Here is a 23,598-nt window from a genome sequence, read left to right as displayed (position 1 = left end):
ACCGCCATTGGAAGAAAGGGGACAGCCTCGACAGGGATTGCATTCCCATCTCGACTTCCATCAAGTCTCATCTTCAATGGTGGAACAAGGAGCCCAGACTGAAAGAAGGCTTGTCTTTACTTCAGAGGAACCCAAACCTCGTGTTGTGTTGCGACGCCTCCAACTCGGGGTGGGGAGCCACTCTAGAGAAGCAGGAACTTTCGGGGACTTGGACGGTGGAGCAAACCTCTCTCCACATCAATCAAAAAGAGCTTTTAGCTATTCATCTGGCTCTCATCGGCTTCGAAAAGCAGATCAGGGGCAAGGTAGTCCAAGTCAATTCGGACAGCACGACAGCTCTGGCCTATATTGCGAAACAAGGCGGGACCCACTCTTGGCCTCTGTTCGAGATTGCAAGACTGCTCCTCATCTGGGCGGAGGAAAGGATGGTGACTCTTTTGACGCGGTTCATCCAGGGGGTCAACAATGTGAGCGCAGACAGACTCAGCAGGAAAGGTCAGGTTCTCTCCACAGAATGGATTCTGCACCCGGACATCTGCAAGAGTCTGTGGCGGTTATGGGGTCGACCTCTCGTGGATCTCTTTGCCACCGCGAAGACCAAACGACTAGAGTGTTACTGCTCTCCGGTTCCAGACCCCGAAGCTTTACACATAGACTTTTTTCTGATGAACTGGTCACACATGGAGGTTTATGCTTTTCCTCCGTTCAAGATCCTTTACAAAGTGATTCAGAAGTTCGTTTCACACGAGGAGACCAGAATGACACTGATAGCTCCGTTCTGGCCGTCAAGGAGCTGGTTTCCAGAGGTACTGGAATGGATGGTGGATGTCCCGAGAAGCCTTCCCATGAGACCCGATCTTCTCAGACAACCTCACTTGGCCCGAAATCATCAAAACCTCCGAGCTCTACGTCTGACTGCCTTCAGACTATCGAAAAACTCGCTAGAGCTAGAGGATTTTCGAAGAAGGCAGCCAAGGCAATTGCAAGGGCAAGAAGGTCTTCAACCATCAAGGTGTATCAGTCCAAGTGGGAGTTGTTCAGGGAATGGTGTAGAACTAACGCGATTTCCTCTTCCAGTACATCGCTTTCCCAAATAGCAGATTTTTTCTTGGACCTTAAAACTAAGCATAACTTCTCGTCATCGACTATTAAAGGTTACAGGAGTATGTTGGCAACGGTTTTTCGACACAGGAACCTAGACCTTTCTGATAATAAGGATCTACGAGATTTACTTAGGTCTTTTGATACGACCAAGAAGATTCAAACGGCTCCCATCGCCTGGAATTTGGATGTTGTCCTTAAATTTCTCATGAGTGACAGATTTGAGCCTTTACACTCGGCTTCATTTAAGGACTTAACCTTGAAAACCCTTTTTCTAGTTACCCTCGCCACTGCGAAAAGAGTTAGTGAAGTTCACGCTTTAAGCAAGAACATTGGTTTTCGGAATGGGAAAGCCATTTGTTCTTTACAACTGGGGTTTCTGGCCAAGAACGAAAACCCTTCTCGACCATGGCCCAAATCCTTCGAGATTTCTAACCTTTCTGATTTGGCTGGCGATGAATTGGAAAGGGTTCTCTGTCCAGTTAGAGCTCTAAGGTGTTATGTGGACAGAACTAAGAATCTGAGAGGTAACTCAGACGCTCTGTGGTGTGCAGTTCGGAAACCCTCGATGCCCATGTCCAAGAATGCCTTGTCTTTTTTCGTTAGATTGTTGATTCGAGAAGCTCATGCTCAGTGTGATGAGTCGGATCAGAGGCTCCTCAAAGTCAAGACACATGAAGTCAGAGCGGTAGCGACTTCAGTGGCCTTTAAACAGAACCGTTCTCTGCAAAGTCTGATGGATACAACATTTTGGAGAAGTAAGTCTGTTTTTGCATCCCATTATTTGAAGAATGTTCAGACTCGCTATGAGGACCTTTTTACGTTGGGTCCTTTTATAGCTGCTAATGCGATAGTAGGTGAATGATCTACCACTACGTTCCCTTTTTTCCTAATACCCCTTTTCTATCTCTTGGAACTCGTTTGTTATGGTTGTTTGTGGAGATTGGGCGTCAGTCTTCCGCATTCTTTGATTTGGCTAGGTGGTCAATTTGTTCCTTGAGTGCACCCGGAACAAGGGTATTGGTTGAGGTCCTGTCATGTTATAGGTGTTTGTACCGTTTGACAGCTCCTAGAGATTTTCAGCCCGAGTGGATTACTGGATCTCTTAAGGATAGCGGACGAAATGAGGCAGAGTATCATTGCTGTCAGCTTCCTTATCAGGTGAGAACTGCTTAAGTTTATTGTATGTAACCCTTAAGTGAATTTTCTGTATGTAGCTGTCTCTGACCCGCCACCAAGGGGTGTCAATCAGCTCTTTTATATAACCAGCGGGTAAGTTTTATATTTAAAAATGATATTTTCATAATAAAATAAATTTTTGAATATACTTACCCGCTGGTTATATAAATTTAACACCCTCCCTCCTCCCCTCTAGAGACTACCTATGGTATGGCTATGAGGCATGGAAGAACTGGAGTTGGTGTGTAGTTCCACCTGTTCTACCGCTAGGGTGCGGTTGGTACACCTGGCGTATCTTCGATAGCGCGAGATTTGAATTTTCTGCCCTGGCGTCAGGGACTTCAGCTCTTTTATATAACCAGCGGGTAAGTATATTCAAAAATTTATTTTATTATGAAAATATCATTTTTTCCCTTTTTCCTTTCCTCACTGGGCTGTTTTCCCTGTTGGAGCCCCTGGGCTTATAGCATCCTGCTTTTCCAACTAGGGTTGTAGCAAGTAATAATAATAATGAGAAAGTAAATGAACAGGCAACAAACTAAATAAATTTGAAAAAAGAATATAGGTAGTCTAATGATCAACATGATTTAATACAAATATATGGAAAATCACTAGATGAATAATAATAGACCAATTATTGGGTAACTGTTATGGTAACATAATTTATGAACCCTCTGAAATACCGAATCCTGTACAGCTTTTTAGCCAGTTAGTTCAGTGTGTCGGCAATAGATGGCGCTGATCAGGCACAGAGGTTTTTTTTTATAGGTAGGCTTTCCTGTCTTCCCTCTACTGTCTTTGCCTTGTGAAATTCTAGATTATTCTTTATTTGATCAATAGTTAATATAGTTTGAAATGTGTACATGAGGAATTAAGGAAATATTGCTGGAATTTTACTTCTCCGCCGAAATTTCATCACGATCATTTGGCAACACTGCTTTTATATGAACAAACACTTGGAAACATTGTTACTGTGGTATCGGCTAAGACTAGTTTGGTGGGTTTTTTTTAATATGAATATGTAGCAAAATATAAAAATTTACCGTGCTAGACGGAAAACCACACGAAAATCGCTGACTAGGCATTGCTGCTACGATAGGTTGGGAAATACTCAATTTCTTATTTTCCAAAAATTACTTGGATGAATATAGGGTGCATCCTACCACTTGTTGTGTCTCGTGCCGCGGGAAATACGGTACCTCTTCATTTCTCAATTCCTTGGCAGGTCAGTATCCTAGTTGATGGTCAGTAGTAGAATGGCCAGGGCACCAGCCACCCGTTGAGGTACTACCGCTAGAGAGTTATGGGGCCCTTTAACTGGCCAGACAGTACTACATTGAATCCTCCTCTCTGGTTACGGTTCACTTTCCCTTGCCAACACATACACCGAATAGTCTGGCCTATTCTTTACATATTCTCCTCTGTCCTCGTACACCTGACAACACTGAGATTACCAAACAATTCCCCTTCACCCTAGGGGTTAACTACTGCACTGTATTTGTTCAGTGGTTACTTTCGTCTTGTTAAAGGTAGAAGAGACTCTAGCTATGGTAAGCAGTTCTTCTAGGAGGACACTCCAAAATCAAACCATTGTTTTCTAGTCATGGGTAATGCTATAGCCTCTGCACCATGGTCTTCTACTGTCTTGGATTAGAGTTCTCTTGCTTGAGGATACACTGGGGCACACTATTCTATCTCAATTTCTCTTTCTCTTGTTTTGTTAAAGTTTTTTATAATTTATATTGAAATATTTTTTTAAATGTTGCTGTTCTTAGAATATTTAATTTTTCCTTGTTCCCATTCCTTGAGCTATTTTCCCTGTTGGGGCCCCTCGGCTTATAGCATCCTGCTTTTCCAACTAGGGTTGTAGCTTAGCAAGTAATAATAATAATGATGATAGAAGGCCATTCCCCTAGTAGAGACTCAGTTTCTATGTAGTTCAGTCCTATACAAATAGGTCAGTCGTCCAGTGCAGGAAAAAGGTCAGGGGTCTGTGGTATGGTATTGCAAATATCTACCTGTTAACGACATTACTCGTAGTTCATTTGATATTTGGATAACTGTTTGTTTCTCCTTTTATTCAAGCAGCTTATTACTTTCGTGTTTTTGTTTCAACTACGGTATCTACATTTCAATGAAAAAAACATTTCTCTGCTCTGTGTAAATGGAAGCTTTTACCATCTTTTAGAAGTCCCAAAGCGTAGGACGCTTCAAAATATCTCACTGCACGAAGTTGCTCTCGTGGATATGCGACTGTAAATTTTGATACCGAGTAGCAATTGAACATGGCAAAGATTCTCTCAGGTCTCGGGAAGGGATTTAACAGTTTCTATACATTACCTACTTTATGCCGAACGGGGAGCAGTAGAGTGTCTCAAATCTATAAACATGGGGGGGGGGGGTTCAAGACACCCCCCCCATGTTTATCGGGCAGCTACCGTTGGATAAAGAAGACGTTGGCTGGGTGATTGTTCCATTGTCTTATCTGTGGTGCTCTGGTATTGTTGTAAGAGTGATTTTCCCGACAGGCCCGCCCCCTCTCCTCGACCTCCAGGTGCACCTCTCCTACCTGGGTCCATTTCCCCTCCTCCTAAGTCTGAGTCTCCTAAGAGAGAGTAGTTCGTGGTAAGTGTCGTGTTGGAACAAATGACTATTTCTTTGAAAATTGTACTTTTCCTAACCTACCACGAACTACTCTCGGTTTACTACCCATCCTGCCTTCCTCGCTGAAACCCCTCTCGGTAGGAGTCGAGATCGGTAGTTTTCTTCAGACTGGAATGGGGTTAGTTAACCCTTTTACCTCAAAGGACGTACTGGTATGTTTCACAAAACTCATCCCTTTACCCCCATGGACGTACCGGTACGTCCTTGCAAAAAAAATGCTATAAAATTTTTTTTTTCATATTTTTGATAATTTTTTGAAAAAAATTCAGGCATTTTCCAAGAGAATGAGACCAACCTGACCTCTCTATGACAAAAATTAAGGCTGTTAGAGCAATTTAAAAAAAATATACTGCAAAATGTGCGGGGGAAAAAATAACCCCTTGAGGGTTAAGGGTTGGAAATTTCCAAAGAGCCCGGGGGTAAAAGGGTTAAGCTGTCCTGGGTATGCGTGATCCTGAGAGGTCCTTCTAGGTGCATTGTGGGTCAATAGAGGAGGTTGTACTGGAAGGGTGGTTGGCAGATTTGTGTGTGTGTGTGGGGGGGGGGGGGGGGATTTCTGGTCGTGGGAGAGCTGAAGCCCCCAGATAACCCAAGAGAGAGTAGTTCGTGGTTTGTATGTTAGGAAAAATACAATTTTCGAAGACATTGTCATATATATTGAGACTTTTCAAGTAATCTTGCCTTGTCTCTTAATGATATGTTTTAATTCTTTTATTCTTCTATACTATCACCATTAACCATGTAATAGTGTACATGCAGTTAATTCTTGAAGTCTTCTAGTGTCCATGACCAAAATTTGCAATGATATTCCCAACAAACTTTTCTTAGTAAGTTCATTTTCATGTCAATTCTTAGTTCATCTATTTCATGTTTGTTTTTACCTTGCTACCTTCATTGTTTTATTATTTGTAAACATTTTTATTTTCTTCATTTCCTAATTTTTTTACGTACATCAATGCTTTCCTTATTGGAGCCCTGAGGAACTGGGAGGAACGTAGAGAGTATAGGTCCCCTTTTTTGTTTTTGTTACACTTGTTGATGTCGGCTACCCCCCAAAACTTGGGGAAGTGCCTTGGTATATGTATGATGTATAAAGGAAATTCTGTAATTTTATCCTTGTGCAAAAGGAATAAGAAAATGTATATAAGCTTTTAAGTATTTACAAAGAAATTTAATTCCAGTCCGCTGCATCAACAGTGTTCAAAAATTAGATCAAAATTAACTTTCATGACAAATAAAATCACAAGGAATGATGGAATTAAGTAAGTTCTAAGTTGAATATGTGTGACTTTAGGCGATTTCTATTTTACCCCCTTCAAAGTTTAAAGTTTCGAACTGTTTGCATTGTCTAACGTTAGTTAATTCTGTTTTGTGACTACTTTTCAGTCGGTCTTCCTTGTAAAATATTATCCGTTTAACCCTTTTACCCCCAACGCTATTTGGAACCTTCCAACCCTTAACCCCCTGGGGGTTTTTCTTTTTCAAGCACGTTTTGCAATATATTTTTCTTAAATTGCGCTGACAGCCTTAATTTTCGTCATAGAGAGGTCAGGTTGGTCTCATTATTTTGGAAAATGCCTGAAGTTTCTCATAAAGTTATCAAAAAAAGCAAAAAAATGTAAATGGCCATTTTTTGCAAGGACGTACCGGTACGTCCATGGGGGTTAAGGGATGAGTTTTGTGAAACATACTAATACGTCCATTGGAGGTAAAAGGGTTAACAGAATTCAATCATTTAGTTGTTAAGATTGACAATGTATATGAAACACTACTCATATTATATTCAATTGCAGCTTGCTATGGATCAAGATCACTGCCGCCGCCTCCTGAAACATGGAGTGGGAGCCTATAGCGTGCTCATCAAAAGTCTACGCAACGTCGACGGAAAGGCAAAGTTCACGAGAGAGTCTGTCGAGGCGGTCGTTCGATCTTTGACGCTGAAGAGACTGCCTTCTTCGACTACCATCGACGACAGCAATGCTGCGAAGACAATTCTTTCAGAAAGTTCATCTACCCCAGATTTTCTTTGGGCTGAGAACATGAAGGGCAGAGGGCCTGCACACACTCCTCCCTCCCCCAGAGTCACTAGGTCCCGCAGTAGAAGTTCATCATTGGGATGTAGGCCGAAGACTAGTGTTGGAGTTAGTTTTCCGGATACAAGCAAAGAAGAGAGTGAATTTCCCAAAGTGGTCATTAAGCAAAACTATGTGTATGTTAGCGGAGTGGAATGGCCAAATGGAGAGAGCAAACTTGACTTGAGTGTGAAATGTGACAACAAAAGTTCCACAGTAAACAAAGCAAGGTCTGTCAGTAGTAGAAAGATGACATTACGTTCAGATGGAGAGAGCAAACTTGACTTGAGTGTGAAATGTGACAACGAAAGTTCCACAGTAAACAAAGCAAGGTCTGTCAGTAGTAGAAAGATGACATTACGTTCAGATGGAGAGAGCAAACTTGACTTGAGTGTGAAATGTGACAACGAAAGTTCCACAGTAAACAAAGCAAGGTCTGTCAGTAGTAGAAAGATGACATTACGTTCAGATGGAGAGAGCAAACTTGACTTGAGTGTGAAATGTGACAACGAAAGTTCCGCAGTAAACAAAGCAAGGTCTGTCAGTAGTAGAAAGATGGCATTACGTTCAGGAAAGGACAGACGTCTACAAAGAAAAGATAAATCGCCAACCAATTATTCTCATGGAGTTGACAAGACTTGCAAAAAGACAGATGATGATTCTCATGGAAATTTAAGGCTTCATTCTCCTGCGGAAACGAACATCGAAGATAGTTTTGGCACCTCCGATGAGTCCGTTTCTCAGCGTGTCCCCGTAGAAAACGAGTTTGAAACCAGAAATGTGCGTTCACCAATGCTGACCATCAATGGTAAAGAGTATCCGATGCCTCCTTTTGCTCCCTTTCATCCCTTGAATATACAGGGAGTACATACGGGAGACTCGGATACCAGTGAGGAATCTGAGGCTGTCGCTAATTTGAATGTTTTGAGAGAGAATGTGAGAAACTTTGACAGAGAAAAGTTTTTGCAGATCCCTGGCGCTGCTTGCAAGTCGTTTGAAATAACGGTGAACTCAAGAAAAACGGTCGTGGATGATTTTAATTATCACCCACTCAACTTTGGTAGGTATACCGGGGATTGTGCTGCCGAGTATACCAGAGTAGAAAACCTTCCCCAAGGTCGTAATGAGGAGGAAGAAAAACTAGAGGGTCTCATATCGAGAGTAGAATCTGTCCTGGGAGGTTTGAAAGAAAAGCTAAAGAAAATGAAGTCTGCAAAACATCAGGGAAGCTTGAACTCTTTTAACAGGAGCGAAGCAAATCTTACAGAAACCTCGGATGAATCCTCAGATCAGGAAAACCCTGAACAAATGCAGGAGGATACAGATTGAGACGTCGCTGGTCTTACTGATGTCGACGAACCGGAGGTCGCTACGGGGAATGAAGAGGAAGAAAATGAGATGACTTTTTATACTGCTAACGATTCTATAAGCAGTAGTTTTATGACTGCATATAAATAGGTCAAGAATGAAGTGATGATGAGGGTAAGATTAGGAGTTTTGGTGCTACAGAATATATGGAAAATTAATTTGGTTTTTTGTTTGCGTTTTATGAAGTTGTCTTTTAGTTTGCATTTATTAAGTTACCAGTTATTGTCCAAATCCTATATTTGCCAGAAGTACGCTTAACAAGTGAATGGACAGCAGTGCCAAAATTGCCACAAATATGCGTACACCTTCTCGTAATACTGTGCCAAAGGTTAAAGAATACTGTCTCTTCAGGACTACGAAAATGAAAATCAACTTGGTGAACACTGTTGAATAGGAAAAAGATTTTTTGCCTTAGAAATTGCATTGGGCTAACATTGTCTTTATCCCTCCAAGAGGTAAATAAATATAAACGTTGCTTGTTGTTTTATTTTGAATCTTAACATGAAAAAGAAAATGTTAGTTGCTTTTAGTTCATATCTACCACATTTGTTATAAGAAAGTTTTCTGTTATCTTTAAACTAATGGACACCTAAATAATAAAAAGACTTTTTTTTGACTCCCAAGATGAAATCAGTTAATTTTGCAAGATTCAGCATCGCTCATTTATACATTAATAGATGTCCCCTTCTTATTATTGTTGTTTCTTTCTATATAGGAATAAAATTATTTTTATACTCATCCACATAATACAGAAGGTTCTCAAGAAATACTGTGATTTAACAATATTGTATCATTTTATACAAAAAGCAAAATAATATTTATAATATCTATTTCATTTGAAACCCGACTATTTGTTGACATTTACAGCTGGAAAACAAAATTCTACTTAACAAGCAGCTTCTTGGAACCAGTTCAGTTAGTAAGCTCAGGACATAATGAATTATGATAAAGTGCTCAGAAAATGCCATATAAATATAGTTTGTTCCGTAACCGAAATACAAACCACGCTATTTACATGGGGTATTACTTTCGGCGTAGCTGAAATGGCGAGCCATTAGACTTTTAACGAGGGTTAACTACCCCTCGCTAGTTAGCGAGGGGGTAGGGGAGGGGTAGTTAGCTACCCCTCCCCCCTCACACACCGGTGAACTGATTCACTTCGCTTTTGGCTCGGGTGATGGGCAGATGTGTCTGCTCTCACCCTCGCTTGGCAGCCATTAATGTTTTGTCTTTACTTATTACTTACTTTTTCTTATACTTAATATATATATAAACATTCTTTGTTTATGTATATATTTGGGTATAGAAATTTAGTAAGTTTCCTTTTCAGGTTTGTGATGTGTGTGTGTGTGAACGACAACGTCACCGCGTAGTTCCAGGCCTGTTTGATTATCTTAAGGCTTTTAGACGCAAGGTGAATTGTAAAGCAACCTGAGGCAAAGTGCGTCGGCCTTTGAACTACTGTAATGTATTTATATAGATTTACATTATATCTGTTAGTAGATCCAGTTCAGTTTTATGTATTGGTAAACAACGGCCTTACCTAGCACTTCCAGGGGTGACCCAAAAGATTTATCATAATAAAGATTAAACAGCCTTACCTAGAACTTCCAGGGGTGACCCAAAAGATTTATCATAATAAAGATTAAACAGCCTTACCTAGAACTTCCAGGGGTGACCCAAAAGATTTATCATAATAAAGATTAAACAACAGCCTTACCTATCACTTCCAGGGGTGACCCAAAAGATTTATCGTAATAAACGGATTTTGAGCGATGAAAAAAATCTATTTTTGGGTGAGATAGCCATGTCGTCTTGATGGAAGGTTCCTATTGGTAGCTTTCTAAGGGATATTCCCAGAGAATTAACCTTTAGGTCTCCAGAATTCTAACTCCTGGCGCGAATATCCTTAGAATATTTCTTAAGGATATCGCATGATATCAGGGGACGTATATCTTGATACGACACATAACAATCTTCACCCCGAATAGCGTTTAAGCTTCGAGGGGGGAAAAGTGGCAAAAATAGAAGGGGAGCCGTTATCAAGGTTACCCTTCCTCCCGTACTACTATTGAGTATCTCATCATCATCATTTCAACCTTCAAAAGTCCTTTGTTGGATGTAGGCCTTCCCAAGGTTTCTCCACAGACTTCTATTGTAATTGAGTATCTAGATGGCGCTTATTCCTATTTTCGTAGCAGTTTCGCATGGTGGTTTTCCCTGTTACTGTAACGTTTGTGTTCGATATATGAGGATTTATCGTGCAATCTCCAACTGCTTCTGCCTCTGGAAAGTTGAGTATTTATTCTTTACAGTGTGTAATTTTTAGCTCCCGCTTCAGAGAAATGAGAGTAATTTTAAGTGTTTGGAGCTTCGCTGATCACTGGAGGTTTACATAAAGGTGTTGAGTTATGTGGACCGTTGATTAAATATATCCTGGAACGTAATGAATTGTAGTCTAACGTGATTTGTTTTGATTTCTTTGTCCAATTCATTCCTTATAAATTTATATTTATCAATGATAATGACTTAGAAATTATACAAAATTGCTAATCTGAATATGTACAGTGGGACCCAGTTATTCCTGTCCTGTCATACCCCTTAAAATGCGGTAAGTAACCAAACAGATGGTGTAGGTATAGATGGCCGAGGAAGTGGGTGGGACTTAACAACAGAACATGCCCGCACAGTTAAGGTGTGACAGAGTGTACTTAGTCAGTGAGGTGAACCAGGAATTCCAGTGCCCTGTGTCCAACTCTACATGCGACCCGGACTGGTTATTGTAGGCACACTTCTGAACGCCTCATTACCCTCTTCATTTCCTTAACAACCAATGCAGCCATTTCTGGTTCACTGCAGGACAAAGGCCTCAGACATGTACTAAATGAGCAGTAATCCAAAATATTTAAACTTTTCACCATTGCATATAATTTACGGAAAGGAAAAAATGGCTTATCATATTGCTGTGAAAACATAAGAATTATAAGGGAAGAAAAATTGGTATTTTAATGGGGTCTAACTGCAAATCCTGCACCTTTTGAAGATTTAACAATATTCAGTGGTTCCTTTAGGCAGCTTCCTACCGTATGATATTTCTATGAGTGATATTACAAGAGAATTACCCTCGGGTATCACAGGGTTCTAACCCCCGGAACGGCTATCCTAAGATGTGTATAATCAGGGACGTATCATTAGATAACCATAGATATCTGCACCCCAAACAGACTTAACCCAGTCTAGGAATCTAAGGTGAAGAGCTGTTACATATCCTCTCCCTTCATAGTACCACTCGTCCCCGATAAACTCATTCCACACAGCAGTACAACTACCGTGAGAAGAGGCATCGCGGAGGGGCAACGTAACGGGTGGGGCATTAGGACGATGTGGCTATCTCACCCAAAAATAGATTTTTCCTACGTCAAAATCGGTTTTTTAGGCTCGAGCCGTGCCGTCCTGATGGAAGTGTGCCAGAGAATCACCTATGCCTCGGTAGGAAGCCTCAAAGGGAGAGAGGTCCAAGGACGGGGTTGGAACCCCTTGATACCTAACGGTACTCCTCTTGCAATATCATGTGTAAAAATATTATACAGTAGGAAGCAGCCAAAGGGAACTTCCATCAGGTCAACATGGCCATCTCGCCCAAAAATAGATTTTTCCTATGTCAAAATCCCTTTCAAGTGTGACACTATATAGCAAATACATTAAGGAGAGACATATGGGCATCTTCCATGCAAACAAAGGTGATAGATGGTAAGTTCCAGTACATGTGTAGTACCCTGAATGGGAAAAATTATATTCTGAAAAAGATCACCCGGACTACAAGAAAAGGAGGAAAGTGGTGGAAATAACCAACAAAGTACCTGCAGGAATTAAACCTGGTTATAAGGAATACGAAGAATGACAATGACAAAAATAAAATAGGAGGAGGAAGAAAAACAAAGTGGGACACTGAAAATTGGAAATAAAATTTAGAGGGTAAAGTTAATTTAGAATTATATAGAAAGTGGGAAAGTGGAAGAAAAGAATTAAAGAATAATTATATGACTATATTAGCATCAATAATTTAGTAATCTTTAAAGCAAGAACAAATACATGAAAACTGTACATTATAAAGACACAAGGGGAGTGTAAACTTTTATTTTAAGAAAATAGTGAAGATAATTTAAAGAAATTTGTATTATTTGCCATGAACATAGAAAAGAAAGAAAATTATTAAATGAACTACAATAAATTTACGAAGAAGACTTAAAGAAAATATTAGGATAATTTATATTTAGTGAATGGAATATAGAAAAGAAAGAAATGTTAATGTTGTGATATTGGGTCCTGTGACTGGCCAGACCTTGGCCAAGGGCCGGACAGTATTATTATTATTATCATTATTTTTATTATTATTATTATTAGCCAAGCTACAACCCTAGTTGGGAAAGCAAGATGTTATAAGCCCAATGAGTCTAATGGGGGAAAAATAGCCTAGTGAGGAAAGGAAATAAGGAAGTAAATAAACGATGGGATAAAATTAGGAATAAATTATTTTAAAAACAGTAACAATATCAAAACATATGTCATATATTAACTATAAAAAGACTTACGTCAGCCTGTTCAACATAAAAACATTTGCTGCAAGTTTGAAGTTTTGAAGTTCTGCTGATTCAACTACTCGATTAAAAAGATCATTCCACAACTTGGTCACAGCTGGAATAAAACTTATAGAATACTGTAGCATTGAGCCTCACGATGGAGAAGCCATGACTATTAGAATTAACCGCATGCCTAGTATTACGAACAGGATGGAACTGTCCAGGAAGATCTGAATGTAAAGGATGGTCAGAATTATGAAAAATGTTATGCAACATGCATAATGAACTAATTGAATGATGGGGCCAAAGATTATATCTTTTTACAGTTTTTTTTTTCCCTTTACCTACACATACACTGAATAGTTTGGCCTATCCCTTCTCTATTGTCCTCTGTCCTCATACACATGACAACAGGAAGATTACCAAACAATTCTTCTTCGCCCAAGGGGTTAACTACATCACCATCATTGTTCAGTGGCTACTTTCCTCTTGGTAAGGATAGAAGAGAGACTTTATCTATGACGAGTAGCTCTTCTAGGAGAAGTACACTCCAAAATCAAACCATTGTTCTCTAGTCTTGGGTAGTGGCATAGCCACTGTCTTGGAGTAGAGTTCTCTTGCTTGAGGGTACATTCAGACACACTATTCTACCTTATTCCTCTTCCTCTTTATTTTAAGACAAGCAGTTCTTCTAGGAGAAGTACACTCCAAAATCAAACCATTGTTCTCTAGTCTTGGGTAGTAGCATAGCCACTGTCTTGGAGTAGAGTTCTCTTGCTTGAGGGTACATTCAGACACACTATTCTACCTTATTCCTCTTCCTCTTTATTTTAAGACAAGCAGTTCTTCTAGGAGAAGTACACTCCAAAATCAAACCATTGTTCTCTAGTCTTGGGAAGTGGCATAGCCACTGTCTTGGAGTAGAGTTCTCTTGCTTGAGGGTACACTCAGACACACTTCTATCTTACTTCTCTTCCTCTTTATTTTAAGACAAGCAGTTCTTCTAGGAGAAGTACACTCCAAAATCAAACCATTGTTCCCTAGTCTTGGGTAGTACCATAGCCTCTGTACCATAGTCTTCCAATGTCTTGGAGTAGAGTTTTCTTGCTTGAGGGTACACTCAGACACACTATTCCATCTTATTTCTCCTCCTATTTTTTAAAATTTTTTATAGTTTATATGTTAGAGATTTATTCTAGCACATTTAATTTTAATTGATCATTACTTCTCTTGTAGTGTTTTATTTCTTTCCTCACTGGGCTATTTTTCACTTTTTCCTGCTTGGGTCGTAGCTTAGCTAATAATAATAATAATAATAATGATAATAATAATAATAATAATAATAATAATAATAACCTAAAACTAAAATTGCAAGATTATTAGAGGCGCCGTTGCAAAGGCTGTACCTCACCTTGACCCTTAACATGAAGTACTACTGAAGTGAATGTAAACAAACATTGGTGCCAAATATGGAGAATTATCCCTATATTTAGGAATTTATCCTTAGATTTGGGGATTTCGGATGACTTGACGATATTCTGTAAATATTTCTTTGATGAAGAAACACATATGAGTAAACCTTTATATTGTTGCAATTAGTTTACCTACAATTACATGAAGTATAGTGAGTAATTTCTATAATAGAAGAAAAGATGTATTGAAATGGGGATTTTTTGGTGGTTTTGGGGAATTTTTATCACGAGTTTTAGGGATTTTTAGACCCATCTGGCAAATGTGATCGAACATGTGTTCCGTTTCAAGTTTGCGTAATCTGATTCTATCAAATATTGCGTAAATAATGCGTATTTGAATGCACGAGGTAGGCAATGCAGGTCAATGGGTAGCCTACCAGCTAAGGCAGACTGAATGCAGGAGGTAGGCAATGCAGGTCAATGGGTAGCCTACCAGGTAAGGCAGACTTTGAACGCACGAGGTAGGCTAGTCCGCACCATAACAAATTTACGCAAAAGTATTATAAAGTTTTGATTAAATTCTGTGGGATATTTTCTTATATGTTATTTTACCATAATTGATTGTTATTTATAAAGAAAGTTATTTTAATAGTATACAATTCAAAGGATTTAGGTCGTTTGTAGAATAGTGGACGCACCCACCAACTAATCCCAGGAGAGTTTACTGGGGTTTGCAGCCGGAAGGACACGTTGACGTAGCTGAGTTTACGATGGGGTTTACTTTAGGTTAGGTCATGTCTTTATATATCTGGAAATACAATTAAATTTACCGTTTTCCAATACCAAATCATCCTAGGTCTGTTTTCAGCATAATAATCAAATAGAGTTTTATTATAGTTATGGACAGACGAAAAAAAGCTTTTGTATTTTAAAACAGGTGTTGTCTATAAAAAATTGTCCGTGTTCTCAGCATAATAATAAAAATTACCTTTTATTATAGTTATGGACAGACGAAAAAAAGCTTTTTGTACTATAAAACAGGTGTTGCCTATAAAAAAATGTCCGTTTTCTCTGAAAATGACACTTAATTATCTCATAAATAATAATCAATGGGGTTAGCGTGCGCAGCTCAGCATGTATTGCTTGCCAGCACATGTTTTTCTCTTGCGAGCGTACGGCTGAGCAAAAACCATTAGATTTCTATAAAATATCCTTGGATATTCTAATGGGTTTTAGGTTAATTGCTGTTGAAATGAAGGCCAAATTCAGTGAAAGGACTTTATTTACCAGAGGAAAAATTGATTTTGTTCAAAATCTTGTTCCGTTTTGTAACTATAATTTTATCCAATATCGATTGTGACTTATTGAAAGTGGTATAATAGAGTAGTCTTTTAGACTATAACCAATGCAAATTTAATGCATTTCATACTGCTGTTCTAAGCCACTCTTGGTAATTTAGAAGTTTTTGGCCTCTTTGAGTATGAAAGGTTAGACCAGACTGAAGTCTCATTATCGGGTGTCAGTTGAGAGTCACTATTATTAACGGAATAAAGAGATTTACGAAGTACAAGTTGATCAAAATTTAGTAAAAGCTTGCAATAATTTGTCTGGGCAATTGTGTGCAAATCGGATAAGACTATGTTCTAAACTATACTTTGTGTATTTAATGCCCATTGCTAATTGTGTTTGCTGTTGTGCTGGAGTCACCCATTTAAATACGTACAGCTATTGCTTACAAGACAGTGTATTTGGAAAAGAAAAAATTGTATGATCCTGCTCATGGCACAGTTCAGTTCAGTTGGCGGACGGAGGGATTCGCCTTTTCATCGGCATCTCTTTAGTTTTCTTCTTTATTCTAGTTAACCCTTTTACCCCTAAAGGACGTACTGGTACGTTTCACAAAAGCCATCCCTTTACCCCCATGGACGTACCGGTACGTCCTTGCAAAAAAATGCTATAAAAATTATTTTTTTCATATTGATAATTTTTTTGAGAAAATTCAGGCATTTTCCAAGAGAATGAGACCAACCTGACCTCTCTATGACAAAAATGAAGGCTGTTAGAGCAATTTAAAAAAAATATACTGCAAAATGTGCTGGGAAAAAAATAACCCCCTGGGGGTTAAGGGTTGGAAATTTCCAAATAGCCTGGGGGTAAAAGGGTTAAACTAAAGAAGAAGGAGAGGTGTAACTGGTGAGGGACCTATGGTCGTGGTTCTTACACGCCCCAGTTACTGTACCGACACTCATTAGAGTGAGCGAGCTGGGTTTATTCCTGGCCTTCCATGCATCTTTTTTTCTCTGGTATATTTAGCAATAATTATGTCTTAGGAATGTTGCTCTAAGGAGCATTTCACTGGGTGACACAGGTTCCTCGCCCAGAAATAGATTTTTCCTCCGTCAAAATCCCTTTCTTTTCTTTTTTCTATTTTTTCTTCCATAAACAGAACGTTTCCTATTATCTTCTTTTCCTCTTCGTATGGTTGCTGCAGTTCTTTTATTTTCCTTCTCTCGTTGCTGATGTCTGGACAGTAAAATATGAATACAGATGGACTTATTTGCAAAGCACTTTGCATTTTTAGAGTTTTCTAGCTATGACCATAGGTTTGGGGAGATGTAATGATTACACTGCCTTAAATATATACAGTTGTATTACTGTGGTATACTTGAATTTCTTTTAATTGTTAACGTCTTAATCATTAAACTGTAACCTGTTTCTGGCATTGGGCCGCAACAAATCCTCGAAAAGAGAAATCACAGGATTATGTTGCGATGTGGGTTGGCCTGCCTAAAGAAGTTTGCCCTGGGTATGACATGACGACTGGAAATCTTTTTCCTTTTAATAAAAATTGAGAGCATCTGAACCCGCAGCATTCAGAGTCATATGACGAGTATTAAGAAAATAATAAGACACGAGAAAGAGTTGCACTAGTTTAAATACGACAAGGAAGTTTTTATGTAATTTTGATATTCCAATAATCAGTTGTATGAGATCATTTTTGGAGGTTTTGAGGTACATTATGCTGAGCAGTTTTTATGCCAGTCATAATTGATCTGTTTGCCACTCCTCTGAACTTTCATTGCCCCGTCTTTTTCTGTTTTAGGATCCCCAGAGTGCGGGGACAGCTGCCACGCCGCAAGATTTGGAGGGCCTTCAGACATGCATTTCCTCCCTTCTCTCTCCTCAAGTCAGTTTTCAGCGAAGGGAGGAAACCGTATAACGTGTCCTTGACTCTCATCGGCCCCTTTTGGCCTGAGAACGATGGGTTACCATAGAGACCAGATCTACTAAAAAAACGAACTCCATTTTCATCTCCTCCGTCAGGGACTCCACATGCTTCAGCTTCATGGCCGCAGACTTTCAGGATGTTCTCCAGACAGGAAGGCTTTTCGTCTGAATCTCTAGTTAATTAGCACTAGTTAGACGGTGTTCTATGTGTCAAGTTAATCAAGCCAAATGAACAGTTATTAGCTGCTGGGGCCAGACAAAACGTCATTCCTCCTCTAGACCTTTCTTGACTAAAATTGCTGATTTCTTGGGCTACCTTCACAGAGATAGAGTTTTGTCTCACCCATGCATCAAAGGTTGCTTGATGCTTTCTTATGTCATCAAGGCGAAACTTCCTGAGATGTCTACCTCTCATATTCTTTGAGACCTTATACGATCCTTCTCTATTGTGCACTCATAAGTCAGTTTCCTCACCACTTTTGCTGTTCGCAATTGTGCACTCATAAGGCAGTTTCCTCACCACTTTTGCTGTTCGCAATTGTGCACTCATAAGTCAGTTTCCTCACCACTTTTGCTGTTCGCAATTGTGCACTCATAAGTCAGTTTCCTCACCACTTTTGCTGTTCGCAGTTGTGCACTCATAAGTCAGTTTCCTCACCACTTTTGCTGTTCGCAATTGTGTACTCATAAGGCAGTTTCCTCACCACTTTTGCTGTATGCAGTTGTGCACTCATAAGTCAGTTACCTCACCACTTTTGCTGTTCGCAGTTGTGCACTCATAAGTCAGTTTCCTCACCACTTTTGCTGTTCGCAGTTGTGCACTCATAAGTCAGTTTCCTCACCACTTTTGCTGTTTGCAGTTGTGCACTCATAAGTCAGTTACCTCACCACTTTTGCTGTTCGCAATTGTGTACTCATAAGGCAGTTTCCTCACCACTTTTGCTGTTTGCAGTTGTGCACTCATAAGTCAGTTTCCTCACCACTTTTGCTGTTCGCAGTTGTGCACTCATAAGTCAGTTTCCTCACCACTTTTGCTGTTTGCAATTGTGCACTCATAAGTCAGTTTCCTCACCACTTTTGCTGTTCGCAGTTGTGCACTCATAAGTCAGTTTCCTCACCACTTTTGCTGTTCGCAGTTGTGCACTCATAAGTCAGTTTCCTCACCACTTTTGCTGTTCGCAGTTGTGCACTCATAAGTCAGTTTCCTCACCACTTTTGCTGTTCGCAATTGTGCACTCATAAGTCAGTTACCTCACCACTTTTGCTGTTCGCAGGTGTGCACTCATAAGTCAGTTTCCTCACCACTTTTGCTGTTCGCAGGTGTGCACTCATAAGTCAGTTTCCTCACCACTTTTGCTGTTCGCAGTTGTGCACTCATAAGTCAGTTTCCTCACCACTTTTGCTGTTCGCAGGTGTGCACTCATAAGTCAGTTTCCTCACCACTTTTGCTGTTCGCAATTGTGCACTCATAAGTCAGTTTCCTCACCACTTTTGCTGTTCGCAGGTGTGCACTCATAAGTCAGTTTCCTCACCACTTTTGCTGTTCGCAGGTGTGCACTCATAAGTCAGATTCCTCACCACTTTTGCTGTTCGCAGTTGTGCACTCATAAGTCAGTTTCCTCACCACTTTTGCTGTTTGCAGTTGTGCACTCATAAGTCAGTTACCTCACCACTTTTGCTGTTCGCAATTGTGTACTCATAAGGCAGTTTCCTCACCACTTTTGCTGTTTGCAGTTGTGCACTCATAAGTCAGTTTCCTCACCACTTTTGCTGTTCGCAGTTGTGCACTCATAAGTCAGTTTCCTCACCACTTTTGCTGTTCGCAGTTGTGCACTCATAAGTCAGTTTCCTCACCACTTTTGCTGTTCGCAATTGTGCACTCATAAGTCAGTTTCCTCACCACTTTTGCTGTTCGCAGTTGTGCACTCATAAGTCAGTTTCCTCACCGCCTTTGCTGTTCGCAATTGTGCACTCATAAGGCAGTTTCCTCACCGCCTTTGCTGTTTGCAGTTGTGCACTCATAAGTCAGTTTCCTCACCACTTTTGCTGTTCGCAATTGTGTACTCATAAGTCAGTTTCCTCACCACTTTTGCTGTTTGCAGTTGTGCACTCATAAGTCAGTTTCCTCACCACTTTTGCTGTTCGCAATTGTGCACTCATAAGTCAGTTTCCTCACCACTTTTGCTGTTCGCAATTGTGCACTCATAAGTCAGTTTCCTCACCACTTTTGCTGTTCGCAGTTGTGCACTCATAAGTCAGTTTCCTCACCACTTTTGCTGTTCGCAGTTGTGCACTCATGAGTCAGTTTCCTCTCATCTGTTCACAATTGAGTGCTCCTACTTGAGTGCCAACGCATCGGATCACGCACTTCTAAATGAGCCCCACCTCACCTGTTCATGATTGTTCTTAACCCTTTTACCCCCAAAGGACGTACTGGTACGTTTCACAAAAGCCATTCCTTTACCCCCATGGACGTACCGGTACGTCCTTGCAAAAAAATGCTATAAAATTTTTTTTGTTCCGTAACCGAAATACAAACCACGCTATTTACAAAGGGTTATTACTTTTAGCGTAGCTGAAATGGCGAGCCATTAGAATTTAACGAGGGTATATTACCCCCGCGCTAGTTAGCGGGGGGGGTAGGGGAGTGGTAGCTAGCTACCCCTCCTCCCCCTCACACACAGGTGAATACTCACTTTAACTTTTGGCTCGGACTGTGACAGACGTCTCTGTCTTGGTCCTCGCTTGGCAGCCATTGTCTGTTTTGTCTTTACTTAATCGCTTACTTTTCTTTTACTCAATATATATGTAAACATGTTTTCATGTTTGTATATATATTTGAGTATAGAAATAAGTAAGTTTCCTTTTCAGATGTGTGTGTGTAGTGTACGATATCTACGTGGAGGCCTCGGCAGTTAGGCCACCACGTAGTACTCCCGTGTCGACGGACAGCTCTCCAGTTCATTTTAGAACAGTCAGGAGGCTTGCCTCCTTGGGCGGATAACTTTCCTTCCGAGGGAAGTTTTTCCTGTCCAGGCTTGAGTTTTTCTCCTTTTGGGGGGTTCTTCTCTTGCCTTTTTTTTCGTGCGACTATGCTCTTGGTGCTGAGCGGTCGCACCTGCAGTTTCGCTCAAGGGGCTGGGCAACTGCAGGAGCTCCTCTTCGGAGGATTGCTCCTTTTAGGTCACTGGCTGACCAGTCTCTTCCACGAAGTGTTTCTCTTTCGTTCGCGAGAGAGTACACTCATAGAGACTCCTCTTCGGAGGTTTTCTTCTGTTGCTGTTGGCCTCCCTCGCCGTAAGGCCCTCCGTCCGCCTCGTCGTAAGGGCCTCTCATCTCCCTATAAGGGTGCTTGAGGCGCCCTTTTGGATCTCCGTTTGCAGCCTACAACTCCTTTTTCTCGATCTTCCGCCTTGGTGCAGATGGACAGCAGTCTGATCTCGTCTTCCGACGGGCAACGGTCTTCCCGACGGACAACGGTCTGCCCGACGGACAGCTGTCTTCCGACGGACATCATTCTCCCCGCGGACAACGATCCCTTCGGGGCAAAGGGTTGCCCCCACGGGGGTTCTTCCCTTGCGTGTCAGGGTTTCCCTGCGCGCCCTTCTGCTCATCAGCGCTCTCCTGTTCGTCAGCGCTTTCAAGATGATCTTCCCTGCGGTTCCTGTTACGTGCCCTGTGCGCCCACGTTCGCCCTCGCGATCTAGAACTTCGGTTCAGGTCGGGGTCTAGGACTCTTCTTCTTTGCGCAGGCATCCACGCGTAGCCTTCTGCTCGTCAGCGATCATCAGCTCGCCAGCGATCATCAGCTCGCCAGCGATCATCAGCTCGCCAGCGATCATCAGCTCGCCAGCGATCATCAGCTCGTCAGCGATCATCAGCTCGTCAGCGATCTCCGGATCGCCCACGTGTGTTACAGCTGGCACGCAAACGTTCTCCAACACTTCTGAAGGAACATGGTTCGCCAGCTACTAGCTCACCTGCGCATGCTGATCGCCATCGCGCGACCCTCAAACTGCGGATGCTGATCGCCATCGCGCGACCCTCAACTGCGGATGCTGATCGCCATCGCGCGACCCTCAACTGCGGATGCTGATCGCCATCGCGCAACCCTCAACTGCGGATGCTGATCGCACGACCCTGCATGATCGCCCGCTTACGCATGCTGCTCCTCATCGCACAACCCTTAACGATCGCCCTCCTGCGGATGCTGATCACCATCGCACCCTTTCACGCGATCATTCACCTGCGCATGCTGCTCGCCATCGCACAACCCTGCACGATCGCCCGCTTACGCATGCTGCTCCTCATCGCACAACCCTGAACGATCGCCCTCCTGCGGATGCTGATCACCATCGCACCCTTTCACGCGATCATTCACCTGCGCATGCTGCTCGCCATCGCACAACCCTGCACGATCGCCGGCTTACGCATGCTGCTCCTCATCGCACAACCCTGAACGATCGCCCTCCTGCGGATGCTGATCACCATCGCACCCTTTCACGCGATCATTCACCTGCGCATGCTGCTCGCCATCGCACAACCCTGCACGATTGCCCGCTTACGCATGCTGCTCCTCATCGCACAACCCTGAACGCTCGCCCTCTTGCGGATGCTGATCACCATCGCACTCTATCACGCGATCATTCACCTACACATGCTGCTCGCCATCGCTTACCATCACGCGGTCATTATCGCCAGCAATCTTCTTCACCTACGCGGCAGCACGATCCCTCGCCGTCACGCCATCGCTTGCGTTCGTCGCCTCGAACACGTGTTCATTTACCTGCCCACCCTCACGCCCACTCACCTGCGCGCCCGCGCGATCGCTCGCCTGCGCGCCCGCGCGACCGCTCGCCTGCGCGCCCGCGCGACCGCTCACCTGTGCACTCGCGCGACCGTTCGCCCTCGCGCGACCATAGTTCGCGGCGAATTCCACAGCCGGTGGTAGCAGCAGGGACGCGTGCTCCTAGACGGCACTCGGGATCACCTCCATCCAAGCACAGGTTGGTAGGGCAGGACGAAGACAGGTCAGTACAGCATTCTTCCCCACCTTCTTTTCAGGCAGGTACCGTCGTGTCCACTCCAAAGGATCGCCCGATCCCTTTCACCTTAGCGAGGATTTCGGACTCTGTGTCCTTGGAGCAGCAGACATGGTTTGGTCCGCTGGCACGGGCGTTAATGAGGGTTATGAAACCAGCACTCGCCGGCCAGGGTAACAAACCAGCGGCTGTCTCTCCTACGCTGAAGAGAAAGAGAGGAGTGGACTTCGTGGTGACTTCCCCCAGGGCGAAGTTGGTTCCCAAGAGGTCTGTCTCGAGGGTCCCCTCTCCTGCACGAGTACTCTCTCCTTCTCCCGCCCTGGAAGGATTTTTGGCGGGGGGGGCTTTCCGTTCAAGATTTCTCCATCGGACAAGGGGTGACTGCTTACCTCTTCCTCTGGGAGCTTACCAGGTTCTTTCCCTCCTCGGTTACGGCCCGAGGTTTGGTTCAAGGAAGCTACAGGAAGATCAAGGGTACTTTCCTCCTCTCGAGCTCAGGCACCTTGGCCTTTCGTCGTTAAGTATCTACTTGCGGACAAGCTCGATGTTGTACCATCTGGACGCGCTGACTGAAGGCTTCCTTCGGGTGTCTCATCTGTGGAGGTCGACGACCTCAGACACCCTTCCATCCTTGAGAAGAGTTTTGTCTGTGCCCAAGGACAGAGACTTAGACAGCTGCTGTGCGGAGTAAATCGACTTCCGGTTTCACTCCTCCAAGGCGCTTTCTTCCAGACTCTGCAGGGCTCCAGCGCCCTTTTCTTTCAACCACGTCGGCCTAAGTTATCGGCTACGACAACTGGGACAAGGTGTCCAATTGCAGTTTCCTCCTGTCAGGAACAGATGGCACGGGAGACTCCCCCGGGGGGGCATAGTCCTAAAAGGATTTCACGAACTCTAGGATTGCAGGTTTTTTCGCTGGGAGGATGCTTAAGGTTACTCATCCGAATGACAG

At 42.3% G+C, this 23,598-nt stretch overlaps 1 protein-coding gene across 5 annotated transcripts in view; it reads left to right on the top strand.

Annotated features, from left to right (window-relative positions):
- LOC137636270 (serine-rich adhesin for platelets-like) overlaps positions 1–23,598 on the top strand; it is a 66,001-nt gene that overhangs the window by 31,600 nt on the left and 10,803 nt on the right. The window contains exon 2 of one of the 5 annotated variants that reach the window (XM_068368697.1): positions 6,738–8,859. The exons of 1 other annotated variant lie outside the window; for it this stretch is intronic. In XM_068368697.1, the coding sequence (XP_068224798.1) occupies positions 6,738–8,345 (1,608 nt within the window). In that variant the 3' untranslated portion in view covers positions 8,346–8,859. Of the gene's footprint in view, positions 1–6,737; positions 8,860–14,700; positions 14,873–23,598 lie in introns of those variants that run through there. 3 more of the 5 variants (XR_011043019.1, XR_011043018.1, XR_011043020.1) reach the window with 3 other exon arrangements.

Source organism: Palaemon carinicauda, unplaced genomic scaffold (genome assembly GCF_036898095.1).
Source record: "Palaemon carinicauda isolate YSFRI2023 unplaced genomic scaffold, ASM3689809v2 scaffold263, whole genome shotgun sequence".
Taxonomy (NCBI): Eukaryota; Metazoa; Arthropoda; class Malacostraca; order Decapoda; family Palaemonidae; genus Palaemon; species Palaemon carinicauda.
The sequence above is the reverse complement of the archived record's forward strand: the minus strand, read 5'-3'. Positions and strand labels throughout refer to the sequence as shown.